The following is a 15,116-nucleotide window of genomic DNA, read 5'->3' on the forward strand; positions in this document are numbered from 1 at the left end:
GAAAAAAAAAAAAGAAAGATCTTTTGTTTCGAAGGCTCTGTGAGTGTTCACGATGCCGTACCAGTCAAGACGGCCCCATCTCCAGGTCACCTGAATCAACGGGGCCAGCTTTGCTCCTCTGATAAGAATCCATGTCGAGTCCCAAGTAGTTCAGTTTCTGGTCATCTCACCGATTTCCCTCTTACAGCTTTCAGCCCAACTACATCTCTACTAGCTCACTAACTTTGCATTGAACATTTCCCCCTTAAAGCAGAACTGGAAACCTGTCTGCCCCCCACAAAAGGATATCCCGCTTCCTATCGGCCATACTTTCTCCTCTTCATCCTCAGTCATAAATACATTAAGGCCAACATAACAAAAAAAAAAAATCTCATAAGCGCTGAAGGTCTCTGCAAATACAAAACTGCAGCACGACCGCTCCGTGGGAACCTGCTGCCACAGTGACCTACAAACTGGGCCGATTGGTTTGCAAGTTTCTACGCCGATCAAAACTCCTTGTTCCTTCTCTCCTTTGTTTCAGTTTAATCTCTCCTCTGCGCATGTGTATAAAGTTTTTTTTCTCCCCCCTTCCTTCACTCTCTCGCAGCCGGCTCTGTCAGTTGTTACCCTGTGATTGCTGCAAGGCTTTGTGCATGGCAGCGGAGGCAGGGGAGGGTTTGATCCAGGGGACAGTTAGCAGGGAGGAGGTGGTGGTGGTCGTCATGGTAACCTGAATCATCTGCTCGTTTTGTATCAGTCTAATGAGGGTTTTGAGACGTTCCAGTGATGACTGAGTCCCTTTCTGCTGGGCCAACAGGCTGGTTTTTAGCTCTAAGCATTTCTGTCAAATAAAGAGAAGGGGAGAGAGAAAGGAAGACTGAGAACACATCCAAATTGGTGTCAAACATCTCTCCAAACATCCTTTTGTGTCTTGAGTGCACGTCCTGCTCAAATGAAATATATTCTCCTTTGGGGATAGCAAAACCACAGCTTAACGAATGGAGTAATCACCAGTGCTGCATACACTGCGGCAGCTGTCTAAGGTAACAATATTCATCCCCGTCCAAACACATTCAGAGGACGTTTCTGACCTCATCCCGTAGACAGCCCGTCAGAAATGCCTTCTGTGTTCCAGAGAGATTACTGGCACGGGGTCATAATAGCTGTATTACCTGAAAGTACCGAAAGCACCAGTGAGGTCTCTAAATCTTACTAAAAGGAATTGATAAACATTTGAGAGAGAAACCTCACCATGATGCATTTTGTACGTGTCACACGTTTTAGGGAGTCAGTACTGTGAAGGTAAGTTGAAGTCTCTGTGCATGATATCAATATCTTTCTGGCAGAAAACTTGATCTAAGACACTACTGTTACACCACTGCAGTGGCCAAACTGCATCCCACGATCACTTGAAATGTTCCATACAAACCCACGTGAAAAATGAGCACGAGAGCAGGAGCCAAACAAAGGCATCCCAAATCTCCCTCTTCTCCAAAAAGAGATAAGGAAGAACCAGCAACTGCCCTTTCCCTCCCCATCCACATACTGCTGCAGCTAACATCTCATCCTCTACAGTATCAACTGGCCTGCGAGGGACTATGTGACAGTCCAAAACCGTGAGCCCATCTGCTAGAAGGAAAGGGATGGTGGCCATTCTACTATCTGAACCATCCATTTGCCTTCTCCCACTGGTCCCAAGGGTCTGGCAAAACTGGTTACTTCTCTGCAGATTGCTCCTCTCTGGCTGCCTGGGGTGGGGGGATTCTCCAGTCCTGGGTAAGTGGGAAATGCTCATTTGAAAGTCAAGTTGTTTAAAAAACAACTATGTGGAGCTGCTCGAAGCTTAGTTTAGACAGATGAAACTTCAGGCAAAGGATAAATCATGTTCTGTTTTTACCAAATAATACCATTCCACCTGTGGTGTCTATGAGTGTTGTTTTTAATGTAAATGTCTGTTAAGGCAAATGTCAGAAATGGAATTGCTCTGTGTTGGAACACCTTTAATTGCTTTTCGCCTTTCAAGGGGATATATCTCTGATAAATATAATCATTGGCTGATATTATCTTTAAATAAGACAGTGTTGCCCAGTGAAAGAACCCAATTTTGCTTAGGTAGAAATCTTCATGATTTTGACAGCCCTGACATACACCTGATAGCTGACTGTATCCCCAAATGCTTTTGGTTTTCTGAACACCTCATCTCACTGCACTTTCCTACTTGGTAAAGATATTCCGCACCCCAGAGTCACTTCTTCATACATATGTGTGTTTCCATTAGTGCTGATGGTGGCTACACAGACTTACAGGGAATGTTCCCCGCTGTGATGTCTTTTAATAAGTTATTGGTTTTCTTTCTGCTCTATTTTAAATGTAGTAAATATTTTAAATGCCTCCTCTGGATAACTGCAGTGGTAAAACAAGTAGTGACCAGTTACTCCTGCAGCTGCCACTTCCATTTTTCTAGGTAAGGAAGTTTCAAATATTTATTGAGACTGCCATGCAAGCTGACAGCTACCCTGTAAGAGTGGGCCTGAGGTGAGGTAGCCCCAAATACATTCCTTGAGCCACGGAGGGCAGGAATTACAGCTTTGAACCCAGCCCATTCATTACTCTCAGGGACTGGTCCTCATAGCATGGTATGTGTTGGAGAGGTCTCCAACCAACATTTAGCTTTGAAAGAATTTCCCAGAAAAAAATTACTGTGGACCGATTTCCAGCCACGGAGTGACTGTTATTACAACATTCAGCCCCTGAGACAAATAAAGGTGGATATTTCTACCTGATCTCAAGAGTTTTGAGCTAATGGACAAGCAGCTACCACTGGAGGACACACCTGTCACTAAACTTTTCACCTGGAGATTGGAAGTGCCTAAAAGTCACTGGGAAGATCAGAGCTGTGTATGGTACTACAAGGAACACAGCCACAACTATTTTGTGGGGTTTTTTTGGTGTGCAACAGAAATTCAGGTGATTTCTCCTCCTCAGTCTGTCAAAGCAGCTTGCTTTTGTGCATAAAGGAAATCCACCTGTTTTCTCCTTGGAGAGAAACACATTCACACTTGAACACTTGTAGCTTGGAAGCATAGATCATTTTATAGCCACAAAATATCAGGTTTTCGGGTATAAATTCTCTGCAGGAACCTCTGTGTCCCCATTTAGGTGTCCTACCTTCACTGCATTGTTCAGAAGTCGATCTTTTTCTTCTAACTGTCTGTGCTCACTCTTCAGTTCACTGCTTCTCTTCAATAACTTTCGCTTCTCTTCTTCTTTGACTGCAGAACAATAAGATTGAGAATGCAAAAGTTAAGAAAAGGACATGAGGCAAAACTGTGCACTTGACAACAGAAAGAAGCACGTATTTTGAATGGTGATTTTCAGGTCTCATTAGCCTTTTGTCAGCAGGTACAGCCAAATAAAACTGAAGTTTCTGCTCGCACGCGTGCATCTACATCAACAGCTAGCATGCTGGACAACCCAAAAGCTATAGCGCAGCTTTGAGATGAATTAGAATTAATCGTTGGACCACATGTGGTCCTGGATGTCTCCAAGAAAAAGGTGAATGGTATTTACGAACAGCTCAGCCACTTGGAATGGCAATAATTAGCAATCTTGGCTGAAAAGCACAGTCATAACAGTACCAGACCTCCGCAAAGCTCCTTACAAATGTGATCTAAAGATCCAAACAGCCCACTGTAAGAGTGTAACATGGAACTAAAAAAGAGTAATGGTCAGCGCACAGATATCATATGACATCTGATACTGTGATCCCAAATAGTACCAAAACAATTTGAGGTTGATATTGCTGTATGAGATACGAGTCCAGTATCATGCTATGTACCCAGTGACATGGCTCTGCCTAGCCTGATCGTGTCTCTCTGCCTCTCATCCTTCATATAATTCTGCCTCAAAATCTTGTTTTCAGCCCTGTTCACAGGAGGGCACCCACTTTGATAACAGCCTTCTCCACAGAGTGAAGTTTCTAAGAGATCCTTCTCAGCTTCCTTAAAGAGAGAAGACAGAGAAGGAGCAGATCGAGAGGAAGGGGACAGAAAGCGACCTGCTGTTCCCAGTCACAGCCCCTCATGGCCCTTTGCTTAATAATGCCATCATACCTGGTAGCATTATGGCACTGCTTGAATATTAGCGCTATGAAGGACTCAAATGGCAGCGCCCATCAGGAGCAGGGAATCCCTTGTCAATAGCTGTGTTAATCCCTACCTGTTTTATGAGTAACATAGGAGTGAACAATAGCCAGAGTTCCAGTCCATGGCACATTGTCATCTTTCTTTAACACCTATAAGCCCAGGAAACAATAAAAAGTTAGGACTCTGCAAAGGCACACATCAATGTTTTTCCTCCTCCAGCCTCACAGCTCTGCAGGACCAGATCTAGGATCCTTGTCTCAGAATTCACAAGCTGAAAAGTAACGAGAGAATAATTTGAGTAGCTGTCTCCATTGGGGCTTCCTCCTTTACACTATAAACAGCACTATGAAGCAGTGCCAAAACAGGGTAACAAATCCGCTGTTTCTTGTTGCTGTGGCCCGCAGACCTTCTTCAGCCCCTGAGAAGCAGATCTCCACACTGTCAGGAGTGTTGTCTACTCAGCATGGGAGAAGTAGCTGGTCCATTTGAAAACGTGATTGGGGGGATCTAATCCTGGGCTGCTCTACTCTCTGCAACTGTATGTTAGAACCCCTCCTTGACATTTTCAAAGGAACATAACCGTGTTCTCATTGCTAAGCACAAAGAATTCTAAGGCACAAAATCTAAGCCTCCACTCTACAATTTAGTGACACTAGTGTTTTAGTAATTGTTTTCCTGTTCATGCAATCAGCATTATTCACAGCAACTAGACAAATTAGCATTTCTGACACAACTATGATCAATAGTTGTGTGTAATAAACATGATTTAAAGAAAAAGAAGTGTTCTTCTCAAGCTTTCATATCCACTGGCGAACAGTGTCTCCTTCTGACACTGTCTCCCTCATCTATGAGATTTACATTACTTGTCTGGCAACTTACATCCTGCTGGCTTTATTGTAAAGCAGGGAAACAAAGGAAATGAAAAGACATTTTAAAAAGACAAATCTCACCAGATGCAATTACAGGGAAGGAAGTCACTCAGCGTATGTGCTAACCCTAGGACGATGAAAATACCAGAAACAAATGCTGCAACCTTTACTAAAAGCCTCTCAGTATTAATGTAGTTAACGTAGTCCCCTAAGCTGTGACCATAGGTTAGATTAGTTTTGTGGTACGTGAAGAATTTGAGGTTTCTGCCATTTTCTTTTCTTGGCATGCTATGGTTCATGTAGCTTACCTTCTGTTGGCACTTTGGACAGACCCAAACCCCCTTGGGGGCAGTTTTGAGAGGCGGGTCCAAGCAGTTGAGGTGATATGCTCTGGGACACGTGCCACAGGGTTGCAAGTTAACACCACGCTTGCAAGCAGTGCAGTGCTCATCATGATGGATCTCATTCTGCAAGAGAAGAAGGATGGCTTGAGTAAAGTCAATCATTTGAGAACTTGTGTTCAAATGAGCAGATAGGCTCATTCAAACACAAAATCTAATTGTCAAAAGGACCCTGGCTGCTGTCGGAGACGGCAGATAAAATGGTGTATGAGAGCAACAAATACAAACAATCAAGCCAGAAGCAAGTTGGATAAATTGAAACAGATAGAAATAAAAACCAACTAATCAAACACAGGAGGGAGTCAACTAACATTACCAGCTTGTGATATAGGAATTACTTCACTTGGTTTTGATAATGTGTTGCTCCAACGCTCATACCACCATGTGCAGCTTTGTTCTGAAGCATGGGTCAAAGTCGGTATATGGATCACTTGCCCTTTAAGTCCAAAGCAGAAGGAAGCAAACGAGAAAAGCTTCTGAAGAAGAAGCACAGCTCCATGTTTTATGCCCACTGCCTCAAAGAGCAGCTACGAAAACGATATGCTGGGGTACAACCCTTTGCTCAGTACCCTCACTTGTGAACTCCTCTAGAGGGCTCCTCTGTCCTTCTGTTCTCCCTGGCACTAATTGTTCAGACTTGCTCTGACAACCCTTCTCCAACAAGAATGATTAGTACTTTGTCTGCAGCAATACATAAAATGAACTAAGACTCGTCAACAAAGTTACAATGTCATGTAGTAAATTGCTATGCTAATCTGGTGGCAACGTTAATTACTCTTTGTATAATTAAGTGCATTTTAATAAGGAGATACTGATTTTGAAACTCTCATGGCTTGTGAATTGTTATAAAAAAACTTAAATTTTCCTAGTGCTTTTCCAGGAAGCAGAATAATTATTTTGTACCTTTGTTAATTCCAAAAGCATATTTTAATTTTTAGGGTTATTAATTATAATGTTTCATGATAGTTTTAGTCAGGCTTATATCTCGAATTTTAACACAGTCCTGTCAAAAATTGCTCTCCAAATACTACTCTTTAGAAATTACCTGCTCAAAAAGTTTTTATTTTAACCTTAACGTAAAGAGATTTAATCTATACAAACTAGAATGGTTACTGATTTTTCTTAGATTTTTCATCAAAAGCACAAATCTGGACTAGCAATTTCTCCCTACAAAGGGATTAAACTCAAGCCTTGCATATGAAAGACCAAGAGTTCACCTCTTTGAAATTCTAACTTAGGGGCTCAGAGATTTAATGTTCCACACAAGCAGTATTAAAGGCAATGAGAATATCGCAATTTTGTACCTTGATAGGGACTACAATAATCAGAGGCAAGCACTGAATTATACGGTGATGAGAAAAGACACTGGTAATACACAAATTTTGCTACACATACCTTCCAGAATGGATCCTCATTTGCTAGCATATGAAAGAAGGGCAGAGAACAGATTAGTGGGAAATACATTGCTGCAGCGAAAGCTAGTTCTCAACTATCGGAGTAATTTTAGTCAAGCTGTGACACAGGAGATCAGGACAGGGCCAAAATTAACGCAGGCAGGAAAGAATGCCACAGCAGGTCATGGAATTAGCATTTGAGGTTTAAAAATTTACCCTGCAGGAATCCCAAGTCCAAAGGCCTGATGCCCAAATGTCATAGTATGAGAAGCACATTCTATTCCAAATTCTCAGAGATTTTCTTGCGGAGCTTCTCGTCACATATGAGCAGTTAATAAGTCTTTCTTAAGGACTTCAGCCTGCTTGGTGATGAGCAGTCTGGCCCTGAACCAGCAAGGCACTTAAGCAGGCACTTAACTTTGAGCATGAAGTTGCTCCCACTGACTTACTGTTAAACACATGCTTAAATATTCAGCTAATTCAAGGCCAAAATGGTCAGCTACTTGCAAGAGTGAGCTTTATGTTACCATCAACTCTTTATCATCAAACTACTACCACCCAGAACGCCAAGATTTTCTGACCTTTCGATGAACTGCGTCTGTCATGATTGCACTCGCAGCCTGGTAAGAACATGAACCATCAGCGCTCACTGGAAAGCGGGCCAAGCGTTTCATAAAAATATTTGTGAAATTCATCACACTTTGGTCCAAAAATAAAAAACTGGGATATTTTAACAGCTTTCTGTGGGTTCTAAGCCTTGCTGCTGATTTGTAAGAGGCTGGTGCACACTGTCCAAGTGACAAACAGCTGATGCAAAGGCCTTTCTCCAGATTAAAGCAGAGACAACCAAACTAGTATTTCTCTCCTTCTGTCCTTCAGGTCCCTCTCAGATCACAATGGGAATACAGCAGCCCCAGTGTGATCACTCAGACACAGATGACCTGGGAGTCGCTTCCTGCTGTTACACATTCATTTTATACCCTGATGTATGCATATACGTAAAGATGCAGACACATTCAGACCTCACACACATAGAAAGAGGAATGCAAGAATGAAGGAACAGTGTCACCTAAGTTAGACCAAAGGCCTTAAAGTATCCAGAGCTGCTACTCACGCACAGAGTGCAACAACAGGGTGAGCACAGAATAAATTTTTCTGCTCCAGAAGTATCCTTCCAGATGCTAGCAGTTTATGGGCTTCCCTAGCCTGGAGTTTGCATCTTCATTATTACATTTAACAGCCTTAGATGGATTTTTTTTCTTCCATATATTTGTCTGATTTTCCCAACAACTGTAGCATCCTTTGGCAATGAGTTCCATAAATAATCACAGACTTATAAAATCTGTAGATGTCACTTTGTATACACAAATACACACACAGAGAACCACCATGATATGACATGATGATTACTCAGGGGATATAAACATTATTCAGAAAAACAGAGGCTTGATAATTGAAGAGTCTTTTCTACAAATGATACGTGTCAGGGGATGTGACCTCATTTCAGGTAAGACATTTTCAGATAAATGAGTAGTGATTAATTGACATTTTGCTCAAAATTTACAAGAACCGTTCTCTTCTGCATTTCTGGAAATGACAGTTGTTCCCTGTACTTCATAGGGATTTTTTTCTTTGTTTATTTCTCTTTTCAGCTCACTTTTACTATAAAGTTTTTGAACACTTTAAAATATGTCCACTTCTGCCTTCCAGTTGCTGAAAAATTAAACTGAAGGCAATTCACACCTTTTTTGAGGTGTGTTTTATAGGAGAAAGGGCAGTCAGGTCTGCACTGAAGGTGGGTAACTACATCACTGCAGAGCCAAGCTGTCTAGAACAGCATCTGTCTATAGATCAGAGCTTACACAGCATCGAGCACAATGGCTAACAAACCCCTACTGAGGTGGGGAGTTCTGCTATAAAGAAGTCCAGCTTAAAATTGTTGGAGTATCCCAGCACAGACTCCAGATGCTGGAAAAACCAAAGATATAGGACTCAAAAAGGAATTAACAATTAATTAGAGAGAGCTAATTTCCAAGTGGCTCTGAGACAGCCGCATCAGCGAAGCTCTGTCACTTGCCTGCTTACTTGTAAATAAAAGGGGAAATGTGGCAGAAAGAAGGCCAGAGATATCAAACCCCAACTTAAATGAAATCCACCAAGAGGCTAACAGCATGGCTTGCTAACATTGCTATTCTCTTCTGCTTTTTCCCATGTGTTTACATGGGAAAAACAAGTGCTATGATAAGACAAATAATAAATTATAATTTTAATTTTGAAGATAAAACTAAGCCAGGAATAATGTTCTGTCCACTGGGGTTCACATGAGCATAGGCAAGTCATAGCTGTTTACTGTGTAATAACCTTTCTTATCCTCTGAGACCCTATGCATTAGAGCCATATGGTAAGTAGGCCAACTGTCTGCACCTAGCACGTGAAGTTTTGAAGGCGGAGGGAAGCACTACTGCATTTCGGCTGGGTAATCCTGCGGCATAGGAATTCAAGGCAGGGCCCAAAAGATAAATTTCAAGCACTACACATGACACTTGATGAGGATGTCAAGCAAACACTGAAAAAGTGTCCAAACTTCATGTCTCAGTTGAAATTACCCCTCAAAATGCTCCTAATGCTGAAATAATACTTGGCTTAGAAAAAGACCAGTCTTCCCTTACCACTAACACACCCACAGTAGAGTCCAAGTTATAAAGGGAACACAAGGGCAAAGTCATAATCGAATTTCTTTACTGGCTTTCTCTCCATTTCTGAAATCCAACTCAAGCTTCTTGCTTTCCCTTCTTAAAATTCTACATGGCCCTCGTCTGAAGAATTAAACTGTATTCAATGTTCTCCATGTTTCATCTCCCACCTCCCAACTCTTTGCCGCCTTTAAATGTTGCATGTTTTGCCTGGACTTCTTCACACTCATCACCACCAAATGGCTCTGAGTTGTTCATTCTCAAGACGTTTACCATGAAATTTCAGCAGTTCTTATAAGGACAAGATTGGAAGGCATCTTCAAGGCCATCAAATCTAGATTTATGGCTTCAGCTGTTGAAAAATTATATGGTTTTTCAGGTGTTGTTTTTAAAGCAAAAGGTATGATAAATTTCTAGCCCTTGAGGATGAACAATAGTTTCTTAAAGCTGATGAAGAGAGACAAATGAAAACTCTAGTGTAATAATGATTTTTCAAATCCCAATTTTTCAATACATATTTTTAAGCACTTGGGGTTGGCAACACTGCCTTCTTCAATCAGTCCTCTCACTGCATGGTGCTCACAATATTAGAGATGAGATTTTCCGCTGATTGCAGAGACTTTGGATCCGTTTCTACACGTTTTTGATCCATTTCTACAGATTTTTGACCTTTAGCCTTACCCTTCAATTGTTTTTGCAGGAAAACCATCTATTTTCATTGCACACTAAAAAGTGCCGGGACCTTACATAAAGTAATGCCCTATGGTACCCTAGCAGTAATACATATGAAATCCTGCTAATAAATATTTAACATGTCATCAGAATAGTAGTATATTCATTTTAAAATATGCTTACCTCTTGTTGAAAGGAACAAGGGGTTATTCAAATAATTTGATGCAAGGCGTTTCCGCTACAAGAGAAAAGAAACACCACAGTGTCATTGAAAAGTGCCCTCATTGTCTATTGCCATTTCATATTAACCATCTCCATGAGCTTCCCTCATACATAACCGGCTATCCAGAAGCCAGTCCTGTGACTTAGAATATTGCTAACCCCTGAGACAGTCACACAAACAGTTGCATTATTTACCTTTCTAAGTTCTTCACAGAGCAGGTAGATGTGCATTAGATTTTATTAACAAGAGAGAAACGTAAATTGCAAATGTTATTGATTGGGCAGCTGGATATGTTGCAGAGGTTGGGAAGAGCAAATTAAACAAAATGTTGCTGTGAGATGACATCTTTATTTGCATGTATAGAAGTGGTGATGGGCTTCTCACCCTCAGACAAATGTCACTACCTTATGTGACACCTGCCTACAGATCACAGGAACACATTTTGTTTGCAAGCAACGTATTAGGGTCTAAGCAAAATATTTCTTTCAGACGTTAATACATACAACCTCTAGGAGTTGGCAGTGATTTCTGTCTCCTGAGGTCACCAAAGATTTTCAAACTTACAAATACAGACCACTGGAAATCTGACTGAGATGTTTAACTCCTTCAATGCAACCCATCGCAGGCTGTTGGTCAATAGCAAGACAGGCTTCATTAACAGTCTATATAACCCCTAATTGTTTCTTTGAGCCATACAATCCTTGTCCAACAGGAGTGGAAACAGTACCATTTTCCTCCATTAGACGTTGTTAGGCTTTGCTTGGAGGAAAATTAGAGGGGTTTTGCTAATAAATGATTTATTCTGTTGTGAGTAAACTGTTCTCTTACACACAGGTTCCTGCTAGCCTGTTAATGAATTTTGAGTAGATGCTTCTGCCTTCAAAAAATGCCCAGCCTGAAATTTAACCATTTCCTATGGAAAAAGAAAGAAAAATAAGAAAGAAAAAAAAAAGCTACCAAAGGTGGGAAAATAGAATGGTATCTCATTATTTTTTTAAAGCAAAAAGCCTCAGAAAGAAAAATAAAGCATAACATGCAACTGGAGACATGAGACCATGATCACATTTTTGTAATCAAGGAAGTTAGCATCACCGCTACAGATGTTGGGCTCCTGCCGCTTTGAGGGGCATTGGCAAATAAAAAGTCTAATTTATATGCAATTTCAATTTAAACAATCATGAATTAAAGATCATTCAGTAGACTAACCGTAAATTAAACTGCACCAAAATGCCTGAAATGCCACAAAATACCTCAACTCACTGATTAGCAAATCAATCTGAGCAGCTAATTGATCAGAGTAAAACCATCTGCCTCCATTTTGCTTGAATGGCATTCCCCATGGTCAGCGCTTAATGACAACTCCTAATGAGGACACAGCTGATCAGCCACAGGACTCTTTCACAGGCATGTCTTTCTCCATGACATCTTCCACTTCAGGATATGCTTTTGAGAATAGATATAATGAGAAGAACGAACTAAGGGTGCAGCAGACCTTCTCCATTGCTTCCTCCATCCCTGCTCCAAGATAACTGAGTTTCTCACAAACACCCATCAGACTACAGCCACAAAACTCTCCTGCAAGTATTTTAATAAACTCCGCGGGACAAAAAGGTCTAAGACAAGACCCTACAAATTCAGTGTTAGCATGGCTGAGGTTCCTACTGTGTTAAATACTGGATGTATGGCTATCAGTATTTGCTCCATAGAGGCTGCTAGAGAAAAGTTGAGGAGTCCTGAAGAATTCAAGTGCCCAGAAATGCTCTGGAGTATAATAATCCCCAACACTTCCAAAAAAAAGAACAATCAAGCCACTACGCAGCTTGACTACAGTGGTGGGTTTCTTCTCAGCCTCATCTGTCTGCCAACAAAACCAGAAATCTGACATGTTGGCATACCAAAAATTCTGCATTGCTTGTACCTAAATAAAGAAAAATCACTTTCTTTAGGCTTAAAGAACTCAGAACACAGAGAAGTCTGGCTTAAATGGAGAGCTGGCTGCAAGTCAGTTTCATTCCTGTAGGTAGTTCAAATAGTAATCCCAAACTGTGGTGAAATTTTAAAGGTAGAATTTTAATAACCTGAATAAATGCTTGTATGTCATTTCAGAAACAAAGAAAAAACAATTTCAGGAGAAGTCTATTTATATTCCATTTTTACACCAGGTTTGCAATCCAATATTACACAGGACCAAATTTTGCTAACATAGTAACAGACAACAGAGATTATCCAGAGCATTTCATTTTTAATTATGCATTATTATATTTATTATGCAGGCTTCCATACCGCCTGCAGAGTACACTGATTCTTAAACCAACACACCCCTTTTATGAATGTCACTAATAAAAAAAGCAAATTTCCTCATTTATAATTTGGCACATAGGAAAAGAGAAAGAGCGATGCAAGTTTGAATGTAACACAGCACTTTTGTTCTTCAGTTCTGACCTAAAGGGACTGTCTGCGTGGGTGAAAGAGTAATTATGTCCCACATTAATTTAGTCCTTTTGGTCTTTATTAAAACTAAGATGAATTCTCATTTGAAGCAAGTGATGTTGTGGGATGAAAACCTGTTGCTTAGCTACTGTGATGAGATCTTTTCCTTCTTATCCACATCAATATGTCTTTACAAGTAAATTTGCGGGTCTGCATTCATATATACTTTTGTAACAGGAAACACTTAAGCCTTTTATTGAGATGAAATAGAACTGTGGTAAAAAAAGTGAATTATAAAGTACCTCTGTTTCCAAGAGTCCACTGTAGGCTGGATTTGCTGTGCTTCTTCTCTTTCTTTCCTGACGCTTGCTCTGGATTTCTGTAACGATGGAAAGAAACATGAATTGTGTGTTTCTCATTCATCAGGGAAAAATGTAGATCTAACTTGTTAAGCAAGATGCTCTTATCCTCAACCCCTTGGGCTTTGTGTTCAGTTTCAGTCTAAAGTGTAATTGAGTTGCATCAGCATTGATATTTGCTACAGTTCAAGGTTTGACATTAATAAGCTTTTCCTTGTAAGATTCAGAACACAGGCATTTTTTATTTTTCCTTCCTCAAAGCTGGACTTGTGCTGCCCTGCAAGATTTTTATTGTGATCCTTTCAAATGCATACTCAGCAAGCAGCAACAGAGAGCTTTCAAAATACTATCAATGTCTGCTATTAACAAAAATGAAACATTCAAAGCAGTTAAACCGTATAATTCATATCAGATGAAAGCATAGAGATCCTTTTAAATTTAATATATATTATTTTTCCTTAAGTGGAGGTTAGAAAAAACATGGTCAGAACAGCACGGCTAGGTTCAGTTCTAACTAGGGTGTGATGATTTATCCATCTAAAAATACACAACTTCACAATCCTGAGCATGCAAAATGTTGTTTTGAGACGTAAGTGTATTTGTGTCACTGGAAACAACAGTGCAAAAAGAGGCTCATCAAATTGCAGTCCTATTTGCAAAAGGGTGAAACACAAGGGAACTCCCTTCCGCTAAAAGGTAACACCTATTCAAGTCAGTATTTGCAGAGGACTGCATTTAGCAACAATTAGCCACGTGCATATTTCTGTAAACACACATAGAAAGAGCGGATTCCTCAACCACTGAAATCTGCAGGTTTAACACTACTTTCATCTGAGCTAGGATCTCATTTCTCTCATATGGAATTTCTTTTTCCAGCTCCTGACATCGGTTCAGAATGGTGAGTTATTATAACCATGTATTTTAGAGCCTACTTTGTATTTTGATAATAAAGTAAGAGCAGACATACTTTAGCAAGGAGAGCCATCCAGCATCCATCCCATGACATAAAGTGTGCACAGGTGGGCTGAAGCTCTATTCCAAAATGTTTCCTACAAGAATATTGTAAAGGCAAAGTTTAGACTCTGCACTGAGGTGCCAGAGGGATCTTGTTAGCCTAAATGCCTCTGTGATGGTGATACATTCAATCTGTCTTCATAGAGTCACAGAATGTTTTGGGATGGAAGTGACCTTTAGAAGTCATGTAGTCCAAGCCCCCTGAAGTGAGCAGGGACATCTTTAACTAGATCAGTCAAGCTCTAAGTAAATATCTCAGGCTGAGAGGAACTGAGCTCTTCAGCTCAGAGGACCAGGGGAACACCCAATGGAAACTCAGGACACCATCTGATTCTGCTGAAGGTCTGGCATCTTGCATCAATGTTTGAACTAAGAAGGTCTAACTCAGAACATCCTCAGCACCAGAAAATGGCCTTCAGGTTATGAGCACTATTTGCCACTTGCAATCCAACAGTAAGATGCAGTCCAGCTTTCAAGATGTTTCCAATACATGGGAACTGGATTCCCAACACATAGTTCTGTTTTCCAGGCACTCGTTCCAAATGTCAATCAGTTCCCCACAGAGTAAAAGGGGCCACGCACTACTTTAAGCATTGCTACAGTAAATGATATTAGTATTGTCAACCATGTCTTGGACACTGTGTCCCTAGAGAAGGGGCCAACACTGCACGGATTTTTACCGACCTGAGTTCCAAGATACCAAGTTGAAACTTTGCATTCACAAAAGACTACTGGCTAAGCCACCACTCTTAAGAGCGATGGATGTATTGGAAGGAAACTGGATAGACAAGAAAAACAGAAGAGCAACTGCTTGCATATTCTGGCTGGGCTTTCCCACTGGCACAGGAATATGCCACCCCTCAGGCTCAGAAGGTGTCTTCTCCTAGGGCAATTCAAAGAGTACAGGCAGGGCTGTATTCACAGAGACAACATCCCC

The 15,116-nt window shown here is 40.8% G+C and overlaps 1 protein-coding gene across 1 annotated transcript in view; it reads right to left on the reverse strand.

Annotated features, from left to right (window-relative positions):
- Window positions 1–595: 595 nt before the first annotated feature.
- Window positions 596–15,116, reverse strand: part of PHF21B (PHD finger protein 21B) — a gene marked incomplete at its 5' end in the record, with an annotated part of 39,592 nt that continues 25,071 nt past the window's right edge. Inside the window, 7 exons of the mRNA XM_009865037.1 lie at window positions 596–820; window positions 3,148–3,251; window positions 4,198–4,273; window positions 5,302–5,460; window positions 6,790–6,812; window positions 10,337–10,391; window positions 13,109–13,185. Of these exons, the coding sequence (XP_009863339.1) occupies window positions 596–820; window positions 3,148–3,251; window positions 4,198–4,273; window positions 5,302–5,460; window positions 6,790–6,812; window positions 10,337–10,391; window positions 13,109–13,185 (719 nt within the window). The remainder of the gene's footprint in view (window positions 821–3,147; window positions 3,252–4,197; window positions 4,274–5,301; window positions 5,461–6,789; window positions 6,813–10,336; window positions 10,392–13,108; window positions 13,186–15,116) is intronic.

Source organism: Apaloderma vittatum, unplaced genomic scaffold, assembly GCF_000703405.1.
Source record: "Apaloderma vittatum isolate BGI_N311 unplaced genomic scaffold, ASM70340v1 scaffold19402, whole genome shotgun sequence".
In the NCBI taxonomy this organism is placed as follows: Eukaryota; Metazoa; Chordata; class Aves; order Trogoniformes; family Trogonidae; genus Apaloderma; species Apaloderma vittatum.